General features: G+C 28.7%; 6 protein-coding genes across 6 annotated transcripts; 4 read left to right on the plus strand and 2 right to left on the minus strand.

The window, feature by feature from the left end:
* Window positions 1-291: 291 nt before the first annotated feature.
* On the minus strand, window positions 292-3,785 carry LOC145742931 (kelch-like protein 24). Its single transcript, XM_082560776.1, has 12 exons — window positions 3,643-3,785; window positions 3,348-3,468; window positions 2,996-3,149; window positions 2,663-2,868; window positions 2,338-2,490; window positions 2,100-2,175; window positions 1,955-2,040; window positions 1,555-1,753; window positions 1,305-1,439; window positions 944-1,102; window positions 738-882; window positions 292-638 (listed from the first exon to the last, which is right to left on the minus strand). Exons 1-12 carry the CDS (start codon window positions 3,726-3,728, stop codon window positions 527-529), a joined length of 1,632 nt encoding a protein of 543 aa, XP_082416902.1. The 5' UTR covers window positions 3,729-3,785; the 3' UTR covers window positions 292-526.
* A 388-nt stretch (window positions 3,786-4,173) lies between these two features.
* Window positions 4,174-5,822, minus strand: LOC145742933 (uncharacterized). The gene is made up of 6 exons (XM_082560779.1): window positions 5,704-5,822; window positions 5,355-5,507; window positions 5,097-5,161; window positions 4,767-4,925; window positions 4,471-4,615; window positions 4,174-4,372 (listed from the first exon to the last, which is right to left on the minus strand). Exons 1-4 carry the CDS (start codon window positions 5,806-5,808, stop codon window positions 4,922-4,924), a joined length of 327 nt encoding a protein of 108 aa, XP_082416905.1. The 5' UTR covers window positions 5,809-5,822; the 3' UTR covers window positions 4,174-4,372; window positions 4,471-4,615; window positions 4,767-4,921.
* Window positions 5,823-8,680: 2,858 nt separating this feature from the next.
* Window positions 8,681-13,825, plus strand: LOC145743508 (protein ANKUB1-like). Its single transcript, XM_082561488.1, has 11 exons — window positions 8,681-9,219; window positions 9,697-9,866; window positions 10,151-10,272; window positions 10,468-10,625; window positions 10,826-10,972; window positions 11,200-11,351; window positions 11,814-11,997; window positions 12,196-12,396; window positions 12,480-12,579; window positions 13,018-13,146; window positions 13,307-13,825. The coding sequence occupies exons 1-11, from the start codon at window positions 9,118-9,120 to the stop codon at window positions 13,675-13,677; spliced, it is 1,836 nt and encodes a 611-aa protein (XP_082417614.1). The 5' UTR covers window positions 8,681-9,117; the 3' UTR covers window positions 13,678-13,825.
* Window positions 13,826-14,369: 544 nt separating this feature from the next.
* Window positions 14,370-15,454, plus strand: LOC145743511 (acireductone dioxygenase-like). Its single transcript, XM_082561492.1, has one exon. The coding sequence runs from the start codon at window positions 14,410-14,412 to the stop codon at window positions 14,893-14,895; it is 486 nt and encodes a 161-aa protein (XP_082417618.1). The 5' UTR covers window positions 14,370-14,409; the 3' UTR covers window positions 14,896-15,454.
* Window positions 15,455-15,667: 213 nt separating this feature from the next.
* Window positions 15,668-18,155, plus strand: LOC145743504 (elongator complex protein 2-like). The gene has a single exon (XM_082561483.1). It carries the CDS (start codon window positions 15,684-15,686, stop codon window positions 18,066-18,068), a length of 2,385 nt encoding a protein of 794 aa, XP_082417609.1. The 5' UTR covers window positions 15,668-15,683; the 3' UTR covers window positions 18,069-18,155.
* A 31-nt stretch (window positions 18,156-18,186) lies between these two features.
* Window positions 18,187-24,927, plus strand: LOC145743507 (peroxisomal bifunctional enzyme-like). Its single transcript, XM_082561486.1, has 15 exons — window positions 18,187-18,426; window positions 18,982-19,086; window positions 19,545-19,645; window positions 19,916-20,043; window positions 20,114-20,280; window positions 20,887-21,046; window positions 21,501-21,671; window positions 22,106-22,272; window positions 22,519-22,680; window positions 22,936-23,064; window positions 23,188-23,289; window positions 23,476-23,594; window positions 23,796-23,991; window positions 24,182-24,341; window positions 24,448-24,927. The coding sequence occupies exons 1-15, from the start codon at window positions 18,298-18,300 to the stop codon at window positions 24,627-24,629; spliced, it is 2,178 nt and encodes a 725-aa protein (XP_082417612.1). The 5' UTR covers window positions 18,187-18,297; the 3' UTR covers window positions 24,630-24,927.
* Window positions 24,928-24,971: the final 44 nt, after the last annotated feature.

The following is a 24,971-nucleotide window of genomic DNA, read 5'->3' on the forward strand; positions in this document are numbered from 1 at the left end:
AATTCCTAAATTTGAAACCTGTTATGAAATGAATAAATTAAATTAAAAAACAATTTTAAATATTTTTAATAACTAAAATGTGTTGAAGTCAACAATATTAAAGTCAACAATAGCAAACAAACTTTTAAAGATTAAAATTAAAATTAATAAAATATTTAAGAGTTACAATTGAAATAAAAATCCAGCAAAAAAAAAATATTGATTAAATATAAATACAACTGAGTTAATATAAAAAAAAAAAATCAAATTTAACAAATTTTTTTAAATAGTTAATTATAAGTGCATGTTTTCTATGTGTATTTAATATAATGATTATTAAATGTTAATATGTTAATTCATTTAAAAAAAATTTAACATTGAAAAAAACTAATTTAATTATCTTTATAACTTGCAAAAACATTTCATTATTTGATTTATCAAAACATAGTTCAGTGTAATTAATATAACAGTTACAGAATATAGTATTTATTATTGTCTATAGAGTTTAAATAGCATTTTAAGATTACAATTTTTTGTCAAGTTTTGTTCAAAATGCAACAGAAGTATGGTAAAAATAATATTCTTCGAGTTCAGTTATAAAATTCCATTTGTCATCTTCAATATCATATTTATTGATTGATTTATTATCACCTAACCTTCTGTAAAACAGTAAAAATATATTAATAAAATGTTGAACATTTTTTCTTTTGTAATTTATTTAACTAAATTTACTTAAAACGTTAAATGTGTTTACTTACCCTCCAACAACATAAATTTCATTTTGCATCAAAATTCCTGAAAATGAACTTCTTGGTAACAACATAGAAGTTAAATTGTTCCAAATATTATTTGTTAAATCATAAACTTCAACTGAACTAAGGTTATCTTTTCCATTATTACCTCCTAAATATAAATAAAAGTATTTTAAAATGCATAAACAAACCAAATTTTATTTACATCTCACCCATTGCAAATATTTTATCCTGGTTTGCCAAAGCAACAAACCACTTTCTTGGAGTTTGTAAAGGAGCCACAAAATTCCATTTATCCTCTTTTGGATTGTATCTTTCAACAGTGTTGGTTATATTTTTATCTGATACACCACCAATAGCATAAAGATAACCTGTAATAAATTAAATTTTGTATTTTGTTATGTTAATTTAAACAAAATATAAAAAGATTGCAAAGTTGGGTAACAATGTCATAGAGCTTACAGGTGATAGAATAGACAATATAATATATAAATGTAGACAGAAGTTTTAATAAATGTTTTATTATTTCAAATCGATTTTTCTAACAAATTAGTTTTAAAAAAAACTTTTAACCTTTTATTTGCACAAGTTCATGAAAACAACGTTGCGTTTCCATGTTTGCAATTCCAACCCATTTATTAGTGGTCTCTATGTAATATTCACAAGTGTCACGATTTAATTTCCAATTTCCAGTCACAAATAACAAACCTAAACATAAAGTTAATAATAAACAAATGCAATAACATAATACTAAGCCATACATAAAAAAATTATAAAATATTAGGATGTAAATCAACATAAAACAATGTAAGGTGTTTTATACCATTTAAAACTGTAGCTCCATGATCACTTCGGTTGTAATTCATTGATTTAACTTGATCCCAATTAATAGGAAATTGTTTGTAGTTCATTCTATAAACTGTATTTAGTTGGGTTTCGTTATCACCAGTACATCCACCAATTATGTAAACAAAATCATTCAAAACGACACATTTGTGACAAAATCTTCCTTCTGGTATGTCCTTTAAAGAAAATTCATCCCATAACACTACACTATTACGAACATGATTTTATTATAGCATTTTGTAAAATCATTTTTAAAAAAAAAAAACAGTTTAAAAAAAAGTAAAATGGATACTAGAAATATAAAAACAAATTTAGAAAAATGACTTAACATAATAGTAATACAATATTTGTTAATTTAAAAAAAAATTCAATCTAACCTTTTTTTGTACAAAAGTATTGCTTGCAATATTATATTGACAAACATTTTGTTGCGAATCCCTTCCTCCAATTATTAGAATTTTATCTAAATTATACTGATATTTGTTAATACGTTTTTTCAAAGCAATCATTCAGTCAATTTACCTTTCACTGGATATAAAAAAGATCGAATTGCTTCCATTACAGAGTTCAGATATGCAGCATGTTCTTTAATAAAATTCTAAAATGTAATGTGTAAAACACTGTTATAGCAGCACAATATTTGACTGGTTATTAAGGGTATTAATTGTAAAAATATACATTTAAAAGTACAGCTTATGCTAAATAACAAGAAACAATCACATCACTATTGTTATAAAACAAAACATTTTTTTAATCTAACCTCAACACTGACAACATTATGAAGAAAGTCCAATGGCAACTGACAAAGTTTTAATTCAACTCTGTCAAGAATTTCAAGAAATCGATCTTGTCTATCAGTTACTTTAAATTTAATCCATTCAACAACAGCAGTGTACAAACATTTCTTCTCAACCTGGTAATAGGGAAATAAAACGAATAAATGTTCTGAAAAAATCACAAACTAATTAAAAAAAACTATTTGCCAAAATTTGTAACAAATAAAAATACTTCACATATATCATATTACAATTTACATATAAACAAATTATTCATAACCTCATAGTGTTTTACAAAAACTAACAAACCATTTTAAAGTTTGAGCATAAATCATCTTCCAACAAATTCTTAAACTCATCATGTGACAAAATCTCTTTCACATTTGTTTTCATGAACTCATTGACCTTATCCATAAGTTCGTTGCTATGGTAAGTATCGGCCAATGAGCGAAGAGTAAAAATGTTTTGACATGATAAAGCCTTTTTTAAATAATTAATACATTTTTGCTTCAAATCTGATAAAAATAAAATGAGTTTTAAGAACACTGGATATATAACTTGTTTTTTTAAATCTAAATATTTAACATTTTAGAAAATTGTGGAAAAATTTAATCCTATATAAAATACCAAACAATGATTTACCTTTAATTTGCAAATATTCTGCTGCATCAAGCAAGTCACAAACATTTTTGGTGTTTAATTTAATCTCTACGCCATAAAAATAATCAAGAATTGACTGTATTAAAGTTGCACTGATTCTATCAATGTTTATTGTTGAACTATATTTCTCTTCCATCTTGAAAATAGCATTTTTTTTAAATTTATATAAAATAGACAAATTTAACACAAGAAATATTAGATAAATTTGTATTACAGCATATTGATATAAGAAAGGCTTTGCAGATAAATGATTAACAATAATAACAACTTTGCTGAGAGTAGAATGATAAGTATTCAACAAAAACAAGACTATTAAAAGTTATATCCATTTTACCTCAGTATCAAAAGCTTTATCAAAGAAGACACTGAAACAAGACAACACCATCACACTGGCTGTAAACACTTTGTTCTTTGTACAAATCTTGGCATCATTAAATCTAACTCGATCACGATTTCTAATAATGAGAAAATATAAACTTTAAATTACAATTAGAATCCCACATTTAAACTCTTTGAATTTATTGTAACAATATGGATTAAAAAATAATTATTATATCGAGCACACTAAATATATATAAAACAATAAACACATAAAAAATGCACAAAATGAAGCAAAATATTTCACTTACTTGTTAGCAAATGTTTGCAACTGAGTTTCATTTTTATTCTTGCATGTCTCCTCACCAATATCACAAGTTCCAAAAATTGAAAACATTTCAACAAATTAATTAGTTATAAAACAATTAAAACAACTTTTATCTAAATTCCTAAATTTGAAACCTGTTATGAAATGAATAAATTAAATTAAAAAAACAATTTTCAGTATTTTTAACAACTAAAATGTGTTGAAGTCAACAATAAGAAACAAACTTTCAAAGATCAAAATTAAATTAATAAAATATTTGAGAGCTACAATAAAAATAAAAATTTAGCAAAAAAATGATATAGATAAAATATAAATACAACTGAGTTAAAATAAAAAAAAAAATCAAATTTAAAACAAAATTTTTTTAATATTATGTGCATGTTTTCAATGTGTATTTAATAGAACGAATATTGAATGTAAATATGTTAATTCATTGAAAAAAACTAAATTTATTTTCTTTATAAATTGCAAAAACATTTCATTATTTGATTTATCAAAACATAGTTCAGTGTAATTAATATAACAGTTACAGAATTTAGTATTTATTATTGTCTAAAGATTTTAAACACCAACTAAGATTACAAATATTTGTCTGTTTTGTTCAAAATGCAATGGAAGTATGGTAAACAAATTTTTCTTCGATTTCAGTTAAAAAAGTCCATGTGTCATTTTCAATGTCATATTTATTGATTGATTTATTATCATCTAACCTTCTATAAAACAGTAAAAATATATTATTAAAATGTTTACAATATTCTGTTTTGTGATTTATTTACCTAATTTACTTAAAAGATTAAATATTTTAACTTACCCTCCAACAACATAAATATTGTTTTCGAATAAACATCCTGAAAATGAGTGTCTTGGTGACAACATAAAAGTTACATTGTTCCAAATATTATTTGTTGCATCATAAACTTCAACTGAACTTAGATTATCTTCACCATTGTTACCCCCTAAATATTTTGTTTAAATATTTCAATTATATATGCTTTAATTCTTAAAAAAAATATGTAACAAAAACTTTAAAAAAAAATTGCTTTTAAATTTATCAATGAGAACACCTGCAAACATTCTAAATAGAATTTTACTTTTATAATATCTTACCCATTGCAAATATTTTATCCTGGTTTGCCAAAGCAACAAACCACCTTCTTGGAGTTCGTAAAGAAGCCACAAAATTCCATTTATCCTCTTTTATATTGTATTTTTCAACAGTGTTGGTTGTTTTTATATTTGTATTGCCACCGATGGCATAAAGGTTACCTAAAGAACAAAGATAAAATATTATTGAATAAAGCAGTAATTAAAATATTATCAAACATTGACAAAGCTGTATTGCATGTTATTAAAAAAAATACATAAATAACTTCAAGAATGATAACATTTTAAATGGTAGAAAAAGGAAATGAAATTAAAATAAAAAATTTGTTTCACCAAAAAATAGATCGAATTTCCGTCATAACTGAATTGATATAGGTTAAATTTTCTTTAACAAACTTCTAAAAATTTAAAAAAAAGAATGTAGACATTTTTTAGAAAATTTGGGCATATTTTATCAACATTGAGATAATAAGACATAAAAGAACATTTTTTTTAAAAACTCTATGGCTTAATCACCTAAAAGTTCAAACTTAAAACATATATACAATAATTCATTAAAATCAAAAACCAAAATAGTCATTTGAATCTGACCTCAACACTGACAACATTATGAAGAAAGTCCAATGGCAACTGACAAAGCTTGAGTTCAACTTTGTCAAGAATTTCAAGAAATCGATCTTGTCTTTCAGTTACTTTAAATTTTATCCATTTAACAACAGCAAAATACAAACATTTCTTCTCAACCTAATAATACAAAATATAAGAAATGTTAATAACATACTAATACATTAAGTGCATCTTTAAACTATGGGCAATTTACTAAAGCAATTATTTCTAATTTTTATTATTCAAACACATATTTTTATTAGTGCATATTCTAAACTACACTCTTTAAAAACCTTAAAACATACAACAATAAACTTCAAAAAAATTAACAGACCATTTTAAAGTTTGAGCATAAATCATCTTCCAACAAATTCTTAAACTCTTCATGTGACAAAATCTCATTCACATTTGTTTTCATGAACTCATTGACCTTATCCATGAGTTCGTTGCTATGGTAAGTTTCAGCCAATGAGCGAAGGGTAAAAATGTTTTGACATGATAAAGCCTTTTTCAAATAATTGATACATTTTTGCTTTAGATCTAAAAAATTTAAAATAAGTTATAAAAATTGATAGATATATATATGGCTTGTTTTTAAAATTTTAAAATATTTAACATTAAACAAAATAATTAATTTAGAAATAATTGGTAAAATTTAATCCTATATACAATACCAAACAATGATTTACCTTTAATTTGCAAATATTCTGCAGCATCAAGCAATTCACAAACATTCTTGGTGTTTAATTTAATTTCTACTCCATAAAAATAATCAAGAATTGACTGCATTAAAGTTGCACTGATTCTATCAATGTTTATTGTTGAACTGTATTTCTCTTCCATCTTTGAAATTGCATTGATTTAAAAAGTATCAATTTTATCAAAAAAATATTTAAGTAAAAATATCTTTATTAAAAATTAATTCTAAAATTGTTTATAGGCTATCAAAGATTTTAAAATATTGTCAAGAAGTTATTATTTATTACCTCAGTATCAAAAGCTTTATCAAAGAAGACACTGAAACAAGACAACACCATCACACTGGCTGTAAACACTTTGTTTTCTGTACAAATCTTGGCATCATTAAATCTAACACGATCGCGATTTCTAAAAGTATAGAAGAATATTTTTAAATCACAAAAAGAATAACACATTAAAGTTTTTATTTTTGTGTATGTTTTTATCATCGATGTGGAAAAAGCGAATGCGCGACTTAAACATAGAGTAACATCAGTTACTCCGACCCAGTCTCGGGTTGCTTGTAGCAGTTGGAATATTATAGATTATAACCGGCAGCGTGGTATAGTGGTAAAAACACTTGCTACACCACACATGAGATCGTGGGTTCAATCCCCACACTGACCTCATACTGTAGCGCCCTTGAGTGAGGCGCTATAAACGGTACAAACTCCTGGTAAGCCAATACTTAATCAGCAGTATAATTATTGAGCAATTAAAATCTATAATATCCCAAACTGCCACAGGCAACTCGAGACTGGGTCAGAGTAACTGATGTTACTCTATGTTAAAGTCGCGCATTTGACTTTCCCACATCGAGGATAAATTATATTTAAAAAAAAAAAAAAAAAATTGGCCGATAATTATACTGCTGATTAATTGCTGGCTCAACAGGAGTTCATACAGTTTATAGTGCCTTACTCAAGGGCGCTACAGCATGAGATCAGTAAGGATTGAACACGTCCTCATGTGTGGTGTAGCAAGTGTTCTTACCACTACACCATGCAGCCGGTTATAACAATATAAGTTAAAAATAATCAAGAACTAAATCAAGCACATTAAGTATATATAGCAAACAACAAACACATAAAAAGAATGCACAAATTAAAGCAAAATATTTCACTTACTTGTTGGCAAATGTTTGCAACTGAGTTTCATTTTCATTCTTGCATGTCTCCTCACCAATATCACAAGTACCAAAAATTGAAAACATTTTAACAATTTCATTAATAACAAAAAACAACTTAAACCTGTTAGAATATAAATAAATTTAGTTAAAATTACAAATACAATCTCATAGCTACAAATTGTTATTTTTAAAGTAAAGTTAAAAAAAAGCGGAACCAAAGTTTGTAAGGTTTAAGTCACGATTGACTGATTGTGTGTGGGTTATAACATCATAAAAGAAATGTGTGTTCAGCAAACAAATAAAAGAAATGTGTGTTTAACAAACGTAGTTCAAAATATTCCTTGTTAAATCATAAATTTTATTTGAACTTTGATTATCTTTTCTCTGACTAAAACTAAATACTAAACTTTAAAATATGATAGTCGCTTTTATTTTAAGTCCCTTAAATTTAAGTCACATATTTAACTATTTTAAGTCACATATTTAACTAAAATCTTTTATTTTTTGCTTCTAAAATTCTCAAATGAAGGCAATATTTTTACACGGAGCTTAGTAAAATACAGTCACAAAAATAAACAACAAATCCTTGCTTAAAATAGCCTCGTTGTTATTGAACAATAATGCTGATGTTAATGTGACGTAAATACATTAGTTTTATTAATTTTTTAATTTTAATTTAGCAATTAATTAATATTAAATCGTAACTTTGTCGGGTAAAAAAAATTCTGGTAAACTAACAAAAACAATTTATTTAATTATTTTTTGACATTCATGTATTTACAAAACTGAAACAAAAATACAAAAGTTGGCGATTTATACTTGAAATACGAAGCCGATAAATAATCTTATAAAAGGTGTGTAAGTGTAGTTTTTTAAAAGATTAAGTTACTAGATTTAAACTGGTTAAAAGACAGTAACAGTTTAAAAAAATGATCTAGATAAAATAGCAATATACAATAATATGTTTAGTGTCTTGGACTTGAACTACTATAAACTTCCATCAACATCCTTGTAATTTTTAAACTTTTGAATTAAAGAATTCAAAATCTTTTATAAAAAAACTCCCTGCAAAAGTTTAAAGTATACCAAAGGCATTTAAATACCATTACAATGGGGACTAATATTTTTGTTTGCTTTAGATGTTTACAAAAATAACAGCGGGTAGTCTTTTGAAAGACCAACTTAAATGCCAATCATTATTATTTCAAGCCACGTGGTACCAGACTGTAGAAACCTCTGGCGTGCGTTGCTGGTATTTAAATCTTTTGTGCTTCCAGTGTCACCTTCCTTTAAATAACCGAGTTTAAATGCTTGCTCAAAGAAAGCAGATCTGAAATATAATACTTGTTTGTTTCGTTTTAAAAACCCGTACACACAGACGAACGCTTAACTGAATGTACACAAGTTAAAACACGTATCAGACATGGTTTTAGGTAATCCGCAAACACGGTATAAGATTATGTGGTTGAGTTAAATATTTTTATATGATGTATAGTTGTGTTATAAAGAAAGCTTTATGTTTATCAAAATATTTAAGTAACGTTTATATACAGAACTGCAGTTTTAACATTCGTCGCACTGAAACCTTATTTGAAAAGGCGATTTAGTAAAATAGCTGATGATTGAAGGAAAAGATTCTCATGTGTTTCTTTATTTGGTTTAGTGTTTATATAGTTAGCTTATAACATTACCAGTTTCACTTTTAAACCATGTTTTTATATTAAGTTTAAGTATATAAAAGGTATACCACTTAACAAAAAATATATTCACAGGAAACCCTACAGTTTTGTTTGTTTTCATTTTTTGCTTTCGCTATATTGATATTTAGTTAAAAAAAATGTAAATCAGTGTTTTAAATTAGATCAATTAAGGTTAACAAGAATGAGAATATTTGTCGCATTTGAGGACGTTCGATTGCCGCTGGATGTTCAACCAGGACAAACTATTGGAGATGTTAAAACCGTCTTGAGAGATCATTTCAAGGTAATCGTATTATAATACACAAAAATCTTTTACATTAAATATTTATGATTTGCGTTTTCATTACCATGTTGGTTGGTGGGCTCACAATTTTTTTTAGTGATTAGTTAGGCTGAAAAATTGCTACTATATATATATTTATTTTCGATAAAGAAAGGTCGAATGCGCGACCTAAACATATAGTATCATCAGTTACCCCGATCCAGTCTCAAGTTGCCTTCAGCATTTAAGGATACTATATAGATTATAATTGCCCGGTAAGTATGCTGCTGATTAAGTGCTGGTTCATACAAGGGCGTTACAGCATATGGGGATCGAACCCACGACCTCGTGTTCTATCACAAGTGTTCTACACCACACTGCCGATAATTACAATTGCCATGTTAGATCGATTAGCTTACAAAGATTTTTCTGTGCTAATTTTCGGTCTCGTTAAAAACACTATACTTGTTTTTAAAATTAATTTGTTTTTTGAAATAGTTGAACTCTTCACATGTTGAAGGAAAAATACTTCAGTTAACTTACGCAGGAGCCGTGTTACACGACACTTGGGTATGCTCTGACATTGGAATAACATCTGGGGCTACTGTTAAAAGTGCTTTAAAAGATTCAGATAAACCTGTTCTGCATATCGACTGTCCATTTAACGGGTTATTAAACTTGCTTAGGATAAATGTTGTATTTAATTTTTACTTAAACGTAATAGCCTAAGTATTAGATATAATAAAAAAGGTTATAAACTTGTTTGTATACTCAGAGATATACTTTAAAGTTTTTAAAAAGAATTATATTTTTATATTGTAAGCTAAATATATAAATTTGTCCAATATATTTGAAAAAGTGTCTTTGAAGCTACATATGTGGTAAATGAGGTATTTAAATTGATTTGTTTAATAAAGTTAAAACTGTTTTTTTAATGATTATTATGGTTTAGAGAGATCGTAGTTATACGAGACCAAATCGATCCAAGTAAAACTTATGTCAGCGAGCTTCGAAATAAAGTCTCAGTTAAAGTTGGACTTCCTGTCTCTGTGTTTAGACTTTGCACTTCAGAAGGTAATAATAAAACAACGTACTTTTAGATATCATCCTTTTTATCTTAGTCAATTGACCCCTTTTAAAATACAATGCCTTACTGCTTTTGTTCTTTATTAAACTCGTTTTAGATGATGACCATTTTTTAAAAACTAGCAAAACTATGTACAAATATATAATAATTTAATCAGCGATTTAAATTAAACTAATTCAAAGGAAAAGAAATGTTTGATCATCACACATTAGAGAAATATGGTGTTACTCTTGGAAGTAACTTAACATTGCATGTTTGGGATGGTTGGGGCGATTTACTGATGGCAGCAACGCAAGGTCACACCAAGAAGGTTTTCAAGTACTCGTCTTCTGACGAACAAGTAAGACATTAAGGAAAATTTGCTATTTATCATCTATATAGGCCTACATATAGGGTAACTTTTGTTACCTCGACCCATTTTTCGAAAATAAGAAATGGAGCCTTTCAGGTAAAAAAATGTTGATTTTGCTTGCAATTGTTGCAAACAACTTGATATTTTAGTATTTTAAGATGCTTTATTTTTTACTATTTTTTTATCAGATTGCCCGCTATCAGTTTAGAGTGGCCTGTTACATCGCAGCTCATTTTGGCCACGTGGATCTCGCTAACTCAATGATTAACCCAAAGTTGGCTGCTTTAAAGCCAGAAGAACCAGTTGGACAACACCCAGCTAAACTGTGGAGTCGGGTAAGAATTTTTATTATTGTAATATAAAGGTACATTTTTATCAAACGTTATTTTTAATGGTTAATAAAAAAAAATATTATTGCCTTTAAGAAATATTAATTAAGATATAATAATATTTTTAACAAGTGTATTGTTTGTGCGATATTACGTATCGATGTAATATTATGTTTACTTATTATAGACGAACAATAATAAAAATAAAACTATTTATTATAAATTATAACTAGGAGTCAGCCCATATCGACACATGGAAATGTCCAGTGCACGAAGCTGCTGAATGTGGAAAGTTGAATGTACTTCGAATATTCGTTCAGAATAATATTTGTTGTTTGATTGCGAAAGATGGAAATGGACATAATCCTGTACAAGTTTGCTGCAAGTAAGTAATGATATAATTGTACTTGGGTTTTGCTAAAGCGTTTAATAAGTAATATTAGTTACATTACCCAGTATCGAGTTGGAATTGGCAGTTTGGGATAATATTGATTACATACTTAATAATAAGCTGCTAAAGTGTTGGCTCAGCAAGAGTTCATACCGTTTATAGCGTTTTACTTAAGGTCGCTACAGCATGAGAGCTGTAGAATTCAAAACCAGGATCTTTTGTAGTGATGCTAAGTGTTTTGCTGACCACTACAACTAGTTAAATTTTAGTTTGCCTTTTGGTATTCAAATTATTACGAAGGAAAAAAATGTGAAAAATTTGTGTTAAAAATTTTTTTTATTAAAAACCTTTTGAAGAAATTAATTATTGATATTTATCTACTTGGGATAACTTTGTTTTTTATACCTTGAAACATGTTGATAAATCTGTTTAAATCTAACATATTTTAACACTTAGACACGGACAGACAGACTGTGTGACTTACCTAACTTCAAAGTTGTACAGCAGCCATACTGAAAACACAGTTACCCTGCCTGTTATTATTGTGATCAAGTCACGTAAGTGGTGCGAGAGAGCGAGGGAAAAAGTTTTGTTACGTCACGGAGCCTATTGCTCTTCTATGAGAAGGAGACTTTACAAGGTGACGTATAGAAAAAAATAGTTTAAATTTTTACTAAATATATGTATTATTAATTAATAAATTTTTAACTACATTTTTTTGTTATTTGACACTTTATTTAAAATAAAAGATGACCAATTTTCAAAAAAAATTGATAAAAGTGATCACGATTATTGTTTTTTCTTTTTAAATCTAACCCCAAAACTTTAAAATTAAAAGCCAGCAGCAAGCGTTGGCCACGGAGTAATAGTTGACGGTTACCGCGACAGCCCAATGCAGTCCAGAGCAAAAGTAAGCGAACTAACTTACATGGCGCAGTTGGCATCAGATGCGGGGATGGCCCTACCGGGACTTTCCCGATCTCACCGACACTTCAAAAGTCTTAACAAGAGAAATAAGTCGTCTTCACAAGGCCTAAAGGTAACCAACAATATTTAGATTCTTTCTTATTTTTAGATTTTTTCTAGTTTATGGAGTTGTGTCATTTTTTTGTTTTTTTTTAGAGTGCAAGTTACAACAGAGACATAAAACCTTCAACAACTTCAAGTAGTGGGTTTATGATGGCGAAACATGCCGGACGTTTTCCTAACTTATCTGGTGCAAGTAAGTTATCAGATATTTCTCTAAATATTATTATATTTTTATACATTTCAGTATCTACCTAGTGTAAGTTAATTAAGAAAAAAGCTAGCTTGCAAGGGCAGCAAAACAACAATCTAAAATACATAAAATTGTTGACTCTTTAGGACAACTTTGCTAGTTTAATAAATAATAACTATTTTTGGAGATTCTGTATATTTAAAAGATTTAAATATCATAAAGCTAATGGCAAAATTATAAAGATAGTAATAGTAGAGCTCTATATTTCTTGCTATTTTTTGTAGTGTTCATTTCATTTATTTAGATATTATGTTTCACACACGCGTCTGTTTTTACACAAAAGCAAAATTTTGTGTAAACAAGGTGTTAGTTACATTTCAATAGATGCAATTGCAGCAAAAATTTCCAGCAAAGATTTTAACTTGTTAATATTATCTTCAGCATTTGCACGACATCGTTTTGCATCACGTGACAATGACGACACACCAACGGACGAGACTGACTCAGCATCTTATATTCAAACTCCAAAACCTGGTCAGCATTCCAAGGGGTTGCCTATCATAAAAGAAGGTAAATAGTAAATTTTAAAATCATTTTTTACAAGGTTTACTAGGAAATTGTTTAAGTTGAGTTGCACACGTTAAAAAAGTTAGTTTAAAGCAATGTTTGCTCTTTTTTCCTTGGTGTTACTTAACATAAAAAATTGTTTTATTAATGTTTATCATTTAAGGCAAGCAGGCAAATGCAAAACGTCGAACTAAACTCATAGAAGGCGACCTTTCCTTGCCAGCAGTGAGCGTTGAAAACACCTTGCGTCCATTTTTCCACGTCAGCTCTCTTATCCAAAACCCGGTCGCAATCACACTTGGCACATTCGAGAAATACAGAGGCATGCCAAGTCGTGACAGCGCCATCCAATGCATGATTGTAGCTGGTACATTCAAAGACAAGGCTTGGTTGAGGCAAGTTGATATGGCCATCTCGTTAGCGAAGCGAGGTGTACATAATAGCCTGATGAGGCATACGGCACATGCTGATTTAAATAGAGTGGCGCGGAGTTTACCGACTGTAGCTTCAAGCCCCATCAAAGTTCGGATCTAAAAACATTTTATGTGACAACTTATATATTGTTTATTAACGTTTTTTGCACTTGAAATTCTTATTTAATTTATTGATTGGTTTATGAGATTTGTGTTTTGTAGATATTTTTTTACTTTTTTTTGTGAATAAAAAACTATTTGCTTAATTAGAATAAATTTTGTTTAAAATCTAATTAACAGATTTATTTCACTAAAATATTTAATTAAATTTCATAGAGATCTAAGATAAAATCTTTGTTGTGATAATTTTCTGGAATACTTATCGCGAGTAGAACACATGGTATTTTTTCTTATTTTCACATCGTTTTAAATTACTTGTTTATCCTCAATTTTTAATATTTTGATATGTTTACATAATACTAGGAAATTATTAACGTGAAAGGTTATGCTGCGTTGCAAAAATATAAACAACGATTAACAATTTTGCCAAGTGTAAAATTAGGCTTTAATTATGGTACATGCATATACATGTGTTTTACACCTGCCAGCCATCGGTATAAGTTTATAATAACATCACATAACACATAAGAAATGGACTAGTTGGCAACTTGATAAGTTTGTTACTGTCAGTTATAGTTTGGCGAGATATTACTGAAATTTTACAGATTATTTAACAGTCAAAATATTTTATAATAAAAATAGTGGGAAAAATGAAAAATCTTAAATTTTTTTTTTTAAAACTTTTTTAGTGAATTTAAAAAATAAACTTTAACTTTTGTTGATAAAATTAAAAATGGTCTCTGCGTGGTATTTAAATGAAGATGAAGCCTCAACCGACCCAAGAGCTGAATGTAAAACACAAAAATTAGTTGAACTGGATCAGCTACGGGAATTAGGATTGGATTATTTTCAAGTTAATGCGGAAGATTATGAACAAAACGAAAAGTACAATGCTCTGAAGGAAAAGCGAGGTTATAACTACCAGGACAAGCTTATTGTATCGCCAAAGACACTACCGAACTACCAAGAAAAAATAAAATGTTTTTATGAAGAGCATTTACACAAGGATGAAGAAATTCGATTTGTTTTAGACGGCTTGGGTTACTTTGATGTTCGTGATAAAGACGACGTTTGGATTCGCATAGAAGTTGCTAAAAATGATCTTCTGATATTACCCGCTGGAATTTATCATCGATTTACGCTCGATAAAAATGACTACATTGAAGTGATTCGTCTTTTTCAAGGAGAACCAGTTTGGACTCCGTATAATCGTCATTAACTGTGTTTTTCAACAGTTTGTAGAAAGTGGAATTGTAGACACTGGCCCTAACATCACATATGGTTGACATGAACAAAAAAAAGTAGACTCAATTAATTTGAATTTGTAAATAATAACACTAACTCTGTATAGCCTATACCTTTAACTCAATGATTGAATAATTTTTTGCATTGAAATTGAAATTACTTTTTTTAAGATACTTGTAAATTTGTTTGAGAAATATAAATTTGGTAATAATTTAACTAGCAAAACTTTTCTGGTTCTGGAAATCCTTTTATTTTCAAAATAATTGAAACTATTATTATATGTTCCTAAAATTTTGTAGATATATGTATATTAATCTAACTGAAATCATGACAAATCAAAATAAGAAATCTAAATTGCTTTTATTTTTGCAGTTTTGGTAATTTGTTAAACTTTTGCCATAGTAACTATGATCTGTACTTGTAAAACAATTTAATTTTAAAAGTCATAATTTAAGAAAAATTTAACAATTATATATATTGTGAAATATTACATACAATGTATTAAGTTTCATAGTTTTAACTTTTAATAATTTTGCTTTTTACTATGTGCAAGTATTTTATTTTTAAAATCAAGGTACTTTAAAATAACAGTACTATTTTTGGCAATTTTTACAGTTATTTAATGCAATATAACATGCAACATATTTTTAAAAGTGAATTAATTGATTTAATGAGTTAGCGTTTTTTTAAATATGTGTATTTTGGTGTTATAAATATTAACAAAATTATATTTCTAATTTAGAAATCAATATTTAGGGAAAAATGTCGGAAAATTTTAAGGCCAGTGTTAATCTTAATCATGTAGCTGTTTGTTCGAACAAATATGCAAACTGTTTGGATGTCGGTCCTTCAGGCACAGTTGCATTTGGAGCTTCGAATTCTCTTGTTCTTTATCAGGAAAATATGATCGACAAGAATTGTCAAGAGGTTTACACTTACAATGCGCACAAGAGCAATGTAGTTTGTGTAAAATGGACTTCATATTTTGACGGTGAATCGGTTTTAAAACAAAAGTATTTGATTTCTGGCTCCGTAGATAAAACTATTATATGCTGGAAATTTACTGAGAATGAAAATTCAATTGGCACCCTTTCTGAGATTTGTAATATTAAAGCTCATGACCAAGTTGTGACCGCACTAGATTCAATTTGTTATTTACTTTCCAATGGTAATAACAAACATCTAATTGTTACAACTGGTGCTGATTCGATACTTAAGGTTTGGGTTAGTTTAAATGATTTAAAAACACTTGAATGCGCTCAATCTATCGACTTTAAAAATAAGTTTATTCTTGGACTAGCTATTTGGTTATTGCCTTTATCTAATACTCCAATCTTAGCATGTGCTTGCGACGATTTTAAAATATGTTTATATACTCAAAACTCTAAGGACGATCAATTTAGTTTGTCAGTTAAACTACAAGGCCATGAAGACTGGGTAAGGGGAGTTAGTTTTAATTACATGGCAAATAATGAGTTGATTTTGGCAAGCTCATCTCAGGATTCCTATATTCGGCTTTGGAAAATTATGTCGATTGATAATGAAAAAACTCAGCACGAAATGGAATTGAAATTAGAAAAACAAAATTTTACTGTGCAGTCAAACTCTAAGGAATATAAGTTTTCGGTGATTATTGATGCAGTATTATCTGGGCACGAAAATTGGGTTTACAGCGTGTGTTGGAACAGCAAAAATCAACTTCTATCCGCCTCTATTGATAAGACTGTGATAATTTGGAAATACGATGGTGAAAATAAAATGTGGGTTGATGATGTTAGAATGGGAGAAGTCGGGGGAAACACCTTAGGATTTTATGGGGCTCAGTTTAAAGGCGACAACAAAGTCATTGCACATAGTTTCAGTGGGGCACTACATGCATGGGTTTACAACAAAGATAATATTTGGAAACCTGATATTGTTCTTAGTGGCCATTCCAGCCCTGTATGTGATATTGCATGGGAACGAATTAGTGGACGATATATTATGAGTACAAGCGAAGACCAAACCACCAGAATATTCTCACAATTTCAAAGCAATAAACACTCTGATAGTTTGACTTGGCATGAAGTAGCTAGACCTCAAATTCATGGCTATGATATGCAATGTTTGGGGTTACTTAGCAGCACAAAATTTGTATCAGGTGCTGATGAGAAAGTTCTTAGAGTTTTTGATGCCTCGAAAAATTTTATTGATAATTTTCTGTCTTTAACCGGTCATAATTTATCAATTGAAGGTAATGTGGCGCCAGAGGGAGCAACAGTTCCTGCTTTGGGACTATCTAACAAAGCTGTGTTTACCTCTGAGCCTGTAGCAAGTATTAAATCAGAGCAATACATTGAGAATAAGTTTATTTCAATGCAGTTGACTGAGCCACCGCCAGAGACCTACCTTTTACAGAACACCTTATGGCCTGAAATCACGAAACTATACGGCCATGTGTACGAAATATTTTGTGTAGCTTGTAATTCTGCATCTACATTGATTGCATCATCTGCCAAATCTTCACAACCTCAACACTCAGGTATAATGATATGGGACACTAACACATGGCAACAAATTACTACCCTATATGGTCATACTCTTACTGTTACACAAACGGGATTTTCTCCCAATGATGAATATTTGGTTTCTGTTTCACGTGATCGAACTTGGATATTGCATCAAATTTTAAAAACCGATGACAATTATGAGTTTAGTTTGGTTGCTAAGAGTGAGAAAAAAATGGGACATTCTAGAATTATTTGGTCCTGCTCTTGGTCCCCAGATAGCACACTGTTCGCAACATCATCACGAGATAAAAAAATCATGTTTTGGAAAATAAATTCTGAAGAAAAATCTACCAAAGTCGAATGTATTAACTCAACAGCTTTTACTGAATCTGTGACTGCAGTTTCTTTTCACTCCAAAATTCTAAATTCTAAATATATTTTAGCTGTTGGTTTTGAATCTGGCAAAATAACTATTCATGGACTAGACATGAATCATGATTTAAACCTAATTTTGTCTTTTGATAAAAATATGTCGCATTGTCTTACTGTCAAACGTTTAAAGTGGAAACCTGATAAGGATAATAACAAATTGGTGTTGGGTTCTTGTAGTGTAGATAATCAAGTTAAAATCTTCACCATTACATTAAATAATAGTTAACTTATATTTAAAATATCTATAAACCCATTAAATTATAACTTCTGGTACATAACACAATAATAAAACAGTCATTTGGCAAAGTCTTATAGGTTTAATATTGCATTTTTGTAGTTTAAAATCGTCTTTTCAAGTTAAATTTTCTGTGTCTTAGAACTAATAATTAATTAACTTAAACTCAATCATATTTTTCAGAAAACTATAGTGTTATAGGTTAAGTTATCACATCAATATGGCAGACTATAGCTTACACGAGAATGTAGCCGTTATTGCTCTCAAAAATCCACCAGTTAATGCGTTGTCTTTTCATGTAAGAAAAGCTTTTAGTGATGCAATGCAACAAGCATTAAAAGATAACAAGGTGAACATTTTTTAAACTGATTTTACAACTCGGCAGCGTGGTGTAGTGGTTAGAACACTCGCTACACCACACATGAGGTCGTGGATTCAATCCCCACTGATCTTATGCTGTAGCGCCCTTGAGTAAGGCACTAGAAGTGGTATGAACTCCTGCTGAGCCAGCACTTAATCAGCAGCATAATTACTGGGCAAGTATAATCTATAATATCCCAAACTGTCACAGACAACTCAAGATTGGGTTGGAGTAACTGATGTTACTCATGTTTGATTCGCACATTTGACTTTTCCACATCGAGGATAAAGATATATATAGAAAAAACATTATAAATGGGTTATTTTCTGTTGGCCTGGATAAGTCTTGGGTATTTTATTATTTTGTATGTTTATAATTATTTTAATAATTTTTGTCTCTTCAAGACTTTAAACTGTAGGTTTTATACTTTTGCCCAATTGATAAATTATTAAAATATTTCAATGTCTAATATTTACTTAATGTAAAGTGCATGTAAGTCTTTAAATGGTGTATCATGCTTATTATGTTTTTGTTTTTATAAAGGTGCAAGCTATAGTTATATGTGGACATGGAAGAACCTTTCCAGTTGGTGCTGATATTACTGAGTTTGGCTCGGGAGGTGCTTTTAAATATCCAACTATAAGAGATGTAAGTTATGTTAATTAAATAGGAATTTGTACATTTTTGGCTGTTTTTATTTTTGTATAAAGATTTTAAAGGCTAGCCTATCGAAGTAATTTGTGAAAAATAAATATAATTTTGTTTATTATTAATTATTTTTGTTTTAAGACATCAAGTTATGTAAAAAAGTGTTGTTATTTGAATAATTTCGGTAGAAACACTTTCCTAAAAATAGTAAAACGTGTTGTTCTTTTAAAAGAGGAAACCAAATATAACTAATCATGACATATACCCTTTATGTTTTAAATTTGTATAGTTTAAGTTAAGTGATAATAAGATTGACTCTTCTTTAAAAATTTATTTAGTTATCTAAAATTTTGTATTTAAATATTTTTAAAATGCAAAACTTTGTTGTGCTATTTGGGAAAAAACAACATAACAAAAAACCTAAAAAAAGTTTATACTGTATATTTTTATTTCTTAAGATGGTAACTATATTAGAAGAAAGTCCAAAGCCAACAATAGCTGCCATCCATGGAAATGCATTGGGAGGAGGTTTGGAAATTGCACTAGGCTGTCATTATAGGTATAATCACTTTCTAACGATTTTGTTAGTTTTATTTATCTTTAAAGTAAAGGGGTTCATACCCTAACCTTATCTCTAGTTGCATTAACCAGTTAAAGTTTTATTGACTTTGTGATATTGCCTAGTCATTGCATGAATGATTTGACAGAATTGAACACTTTTATTTCCCATAACTAAAGAACTCAATGTCATTTAAAGTTTACTAATTAATTTTTACTATTGAATTAACGTTTTTAAACCAAGTATTATTTAATTTCTTTTTTTTCACAGAATTTGTGCAACATCTAGCATGTTAGGCTTCCCAGAAGTAAGTTTAGGAATATTACCAGCAGCTTATGGCACACAAAGACTTCCGAGACTTATTGGTTTGGATAAAGCAGCTGAGTGGATCGTTTTTGGTCAGTTTTATCAAGATAAAATACAATTTTATTTCACCTAATGTGGCAAAATTTTACTAATTTTTTTTAGGTGCACACTACACTGCAAAAGAGGCCAAGTCTCTTGGTGTTGTGGATTTTACTTTTAAATTCGATCGTCCTATATTTAAATACGGGATCGGATATTCTAAAACATTAAGTATGAAATTACTGGACGGCAGAAGATTGTCTAAACTGATGGTTAAAGATGCTGATAATGTAAGTTTAAGGCAGATTTTTTTTTTACTTGCTGCTATGACAAGTTGGTAAGGACTTAATTTTAAGAGGTTCCAAGTTTAACAACAACCAATTAAATGTTAAAGCACTTTAAATTAGTTCTTACTGGGACTTAAACCTGCTGCACAATATAAATTGTTAGCAGTCATATGTTCATATAATATCACCAGGCCAATAATATTAAAAACTAAAAAGATAACTGCGTGGTGAAGTGGTAAGAACACTTGCTACACCACATATAAGGTCGTTGGTTCAATCTTCAGTGCTTTCATGCTGTAGCGGCCTTGAGTAAGGCGCTAAAAATGGTGTGAACTCCTGCCGAGCCAACACTTAATCAGCAGCTTAATTATCGGGCAATTATAATCAATAATATCCTTAACTGCCACAGGCAACTAGAGACTCGGTCGGAGTAACTGATGTTACTCTATGTTTAAGTCGCGCATTCGACTTTCCGACATCAAGGATAAAGATATATACAAAAAAAATAAATAGAAAAATAACTCAAGACATGGTTTAGGTAGCAAAAGTAACCTTAACACAAGAGTGTGATGTTGACCCATCTCAAACCAATATGTTTCGTATTTTTAGGTGGACCAAATAATGGCAAAGTACAAGAAATTAATTGCATTAAAATCGAGAGGAGCAATGGCACCAGTGGTTTGCTTGGAATCAACAAAGGCCTCAATTTTACCTTTTCATGAAGGAATTGAAAAAGAAAAAAAATGCGCTGGAATTTTATTGAACTCCAGTAACAAATAATTTTTTTAAGTTTTCTGTGTAATCTTAAAATGTTAAAGTCATATATTAGAGATATTTTTATACTCAAAAATTAAAAAAGTTGGAAAAAGTAATTTCTACGTCACACGAAAAATATGGTAACCTGTTTTTTTAGTTATTCATTTTCCAGTATTTTTGAAAATTAAATTGTAAGTACCACAGACATTTTCTATAGTTACTAAAGACATTTCATGATTCAGTGTCAACCATACTAACATACTATATACATCACTTACAAAATTGCAAAACTCTGTAACATAACACTTTAAGTTACAAATAATTAAAATTTTTTTGTATTAAAACTTGCAAAAAAGCAATGTGATTTTGATAGCCTACTAAGTAAAGGCAATATAAAATTTTAAAAACTATTTTTTCAAATTTTTTTTTTTTTGAGTTTATTAACAAAAAAATTCATTAATTTTAAGATGAATCAAAAGCATTGATGTACGCCTTCTTTGCTGAGAGAAAAGTTCGTAAATGGAAAATTCCAGGAGGTGTTGATCATGGTTTTGTTAAACCTTTAAACATTAAAGATGTGGCCGTGATTGGACTTGGAACTATGGGAAGAGGAATCGCTTTATCTGTGCTAAAAGCAGGTTTGTATTTTAAGGTTTCTGTAAAGATTTTACAACATTATTCTGACTAGTTAATAGCGTGCCTTAAGGGAGGAATTGGAGGAATTTTAATTGTCATGATATGGTCGCAACTCTTAACTAATATTTGCCTGTGATATTTTACCTGCACACTACAACTGGCATTTTTTTATAGGCCGGCTAGATTTTATATAAATTTATCGTCCACTAATCTTTATTGTATATAGATGGTTTTTGTTGGAATACTAGCATGATTTTTACAAAAAGCTTGGCAGTTAAAAGTATCTTGATTATAAACTTTATCTTATAAAAGTTTAAAAAAAAAAAAAAAAAAAAAAAAAAAGTCATCTGTGATTCTATAAGGCAATACATTGTTTTTTTTTGTAAATTATTTTTGATATACTTCTAAAACATATTTCAAATTTTTTTATTTCAAGGTATTCCTGTTTATGTTTTTGAAAGTAACCCAGACTTACTTAAACAAGGAATTAAGTACATGAAAAGTGTTCTGGCTAGTGAGCATAGAAAAAATATAATTACACACCAGCAGAAAATTACTTTGGAAAACATGATAATACCTGCTCAAAGATACGAAGAAATTAAGGTAATAATAATTTTTAAAATGTAAAAATTTTAAATTATTGTTAAGGCTTTAGGTCTACTATTTATTAAGTTTATTTTACTTTTAATTTATTCTTTTTTAATTTTTTTTATTAAATTTTGATTTTTGTGAGTTTAAAACTAAATATTTAGAAAAAAATGTATTAATTAATAGCAAGTTAACAACTTGTATACTTGCAATTTGTCTATGATTATACCTTTTCAAAACAACAAATTTAAAACTTTATAGAATGTAGACATGGTAATTGAGGCAGTTTATGAGGAGAAAACATTAAAGAATGAGATATTCCGAAAACTGGATAAAATTTGTAAACCTTCAACTATTTTGGCTTCAAACACAAGTGCATTAAACATTGATGGATTAGCTGCACAGACAAATAGACCAGATAAGGTAATTCCTGGCTAAATATTGCACATTTTGATATTTTTACTGATGTAGTGTTTATTTAACGACATACATCTAAATTTTTTGCTGGTACTTATTTATGAAAATTAATGATGTTTTATGTTTACTATATTTTGTAATTTGTTTAAGATCTTATTCTTTGCCTATATTTTAAAACTTTTAATCCCAAAAAATATTATAAGAAAACTTTGAGTTAATGGCAATTTAAAAAAAAAAAAAAAATTCTGTTAATATTTTTAGGTGGTAGGAATGCATTTTTTTGCTCCTGCTCATTTAATGAAGTTATTGGAAAATATCAGAGGAGCCAAAACTTCTCCTCAAACTATAGCAACTGCTATGGACATGGGAAGAAAAATGGACAAAGTCACGGTAAAATAACCAAGATCCTATATTCACTATATATAACATGACTGTGATTTAACTGCTGCAATATAACAGCATGTAAAAAAAGTCTTCACAATTCTTACATAAATAAAACTTGTATTTTTTTAGGTGTTGGTCGGCAACTGTTACGGTTTTGTCGCAAATAGAATGTACACACTTTATATAGCAGAGAGTAACTTTCTTCTAGAAGAAGGTGCTCTGCCACAACAGGTAGGCCACTCTTTTGCATTTCTAACTTAGTCTACAACTTCTTGTACCCTAAAAATTTATAAAAGTATTTGGCCAATGCTATTTAAAACCGTGTAGTAACAAAAGTTGTTCTATGTATATGTTTCAAAGATAATTAATTCACATCAGTTATATTCAGCAATTGAAAAATTTTAATTGTTACTTTAGATTGATCGTGTGTTGAAAAACTTTGGATTTGCAATGGGCAGGTTTCAAGTTGGTGATTTAAGTGGAAACGATGTTTTAGTTCGAGTTTACAACGAACAAGTTGACTCCAAATTTTTCAAGTAAATAAAAGATTTTTATTTTTATTTTTTGAGTAAATGTCATCACAAGAAAATTACATGAAATAGACTACTTTACAATCTTCTTGTAGATAAACTTGTTTGACAAGAAGCTTTAGTAAATTATTAAACTAGTAATAACTATTAACTTGTTATACGTTTAAAATTATTTGATTTTTAATGAAATTTTTATTTTAAATGTAGACCTGGCCAACGTGTTTCTTTGCTTACCAACAAATTAGTCGAGATGGGACGACATGGAATTAAAACTGACGGAAAAGGTTGGTTTAAGTACGATAATGTTCCACGACCAGAGCCTCAAGTTGATGAAGTGGTCACAAACATGATTGTGAACTACAGAAAGCAATTGGGGATTACACCAAGAGAGATTAATGACCAGGTTGGTAAAAAATCTCCAAGAGTTTAAAAATTAGATTTAAAAGGCTTAAAATTTTAGTAAATATTTTTTTAAGAAGTTAAAAACTTAAATTTAGGAGGTTTTTTAAAGATTCTTTAAAAGATTGTAACTTAGATTTTAATATCAACTCACTCATGTCTATGTTTTTTTTAACATAAATTAATTTTATCAGGAGATAATAGAGCGAATGCTTTATTGTATGATCAACGAAGGGTTTAAGATTTTGGATGAGGAAATGTGTGCTGGGCCTGAAGACATTGATCTGGTTTGGATTTATGGGTATGCTTGGCCTAAACACACTGGTGGTCCGATGTATTATGCTGGCCAAGTTGGTAAGAAAAATTAGATGAAACTTTATTTTATAAAAGTTTAAAGTACTAAAAGTTTTTTTTTTTTGGATTAAAAATATCATAAATTGATAAATTTTGTACTAAACAGGGCTTCCAAAAGTTCTTAAAGTAATCAGGGAACGCTGGGATAAGGCAGGGCCAAATGAACCTCACTGGGAACCAAGTAAATTGTTGATTAATTTGGTGGAAAAATTTGGAAACCCTCACATTAATAAGTGGATGAATTTGATTGCAGAGATCAAAAATGATCAAAAATATGCAAAATTATAAATCTTCTTTAAAAGTATTTAATTTTATGTTGTAATCTTTAATAAAATAAGTGTTATCTTCATTCTGTTTTGGGATTTTTATTTTATGTATTTTATCTTTGTAAAAAGCTTTAACTTAAAATTTATTAATTCTATGCAAATAAAAAAATAAAAATGTAATTATTGTGTAGCATATATAAATATATATTTATTTAAATTAAATCGGTAAATTTAAGTTGTTAAAAATATACTGTAACGATTTTTTTTTTATAAAGATAGTGTTTTATTTCCTCGAATATTTAATATGCACTAATTTAGCTTTTGATGCCTTTACATGCAATAAAAAAATTAATAAAAATTATAT

The sequence above is a fragment of the Corella eumyota genome, chromosome 2 (assembly GCF_963082875.1).
Source record: "Corella eumyota chromosome 2, kaCorEumy4.1, whole genome shotgun sequence".
In the NCBI taxonomy this organism is placed as follows: Eukaryota; Metazoa; Chordata; class Ascidiacea; order Phlebobranchia; family Corellidae; genus Corella; species Corella eumyota.

Coding starts and splice junctions, on each gene's coding strand:
- LOC145742931 (XM_082560776.1), bottom strand. CDS start 3,728: ATGTTTTCAATTTTTGGAACTTGTGATATTGGTGAGGAGACATGCAAG. Junction 2,869..2,995: donor AGAATATTTGCAAATTAAAG/GTAAATCATTGT, acceptor TATTTTTATCAG/ATTTGAAGCAAAAATGTATT. Junction 2,041..2,099: donor TTTTTTATATCCAGTGAAAG/GTAAATTGACTG, acceptor AGTATAATTTAG/ATAAAATTCTAATAATTGGA.
- LOC145743508 (XM_082561488.1), top strand. CDS start 9,118: ATGAGAATATTTGTCGCATTTGAGGACGTTCGATTGCCGCTGGATGTT. Junction 10,273..10,467: donor TAGACTTTGCACTTCAGAAG/GTAATAATAAAA, acceptor ACTAATTCAAAG/GAAAAGAAATGTTTGATCAT. Junction 13,147..13,306: donor GTTGCCTATCATAAAAGAAG/GTAAATAGTAAA, acceptor TTATCATTTAAG/GCAAGCAGGCAAATGCAAAA.
- LOC145742933 (XM_082560779.1), bottom strand. CDS start 5,808: ATGGATAAGGTCAATGAGTTCATGAAAACAAATGTGAATGAGATTTTG. Junction 5,508..5,703: donor TATGCTCAAACTTTAAAATG/GTCTGTTAATTT, acceptor TTGTATTATTAG/GTTGAGAAGAAATGTTTGTA. Junction 5,162..5,354: donor ATAATGTTGTCAGTGTTGAG/GTCAGATTCAAA, acceptor TTAAATTTTTAG/AAGTTTGTTAAAGAAAATTT.
- LOC145743504 (XM_082561483.1), top strand. CDS start 15,684: ATGTCGGAAAATTTTAAGGCCAGTGTTAATCTTAATCATGTAGCTGTT.
- LOC145743511 (XM_082561492.1), top strand. CDS start 14,410: ATGGTCTCTGCGTGGTATTTAAATGAAGATGAAGCCTCAACCGACCCA.
- LOC145743507 (XM_082561486.1), top strand. CDS start 18,298: ATGGCAGACTATAGCTTACACGAGAATGTAGCCGTTATTGCTCTCAAA. Junction 21,047..21,500: donor TGGAATTTTATTGAACTCCA/GTAACAAATAAT, acceptor ATTAATTTTAAG/ATGAATCAAAAGCATTGATG. Junction 24,342..24,447: donor GTATTATGCTGGCCAAGTTG/GTAAGAAAAATT, acceptor TGTACTAAACAG/GGCTTCCAAAAGTTCTTAAA.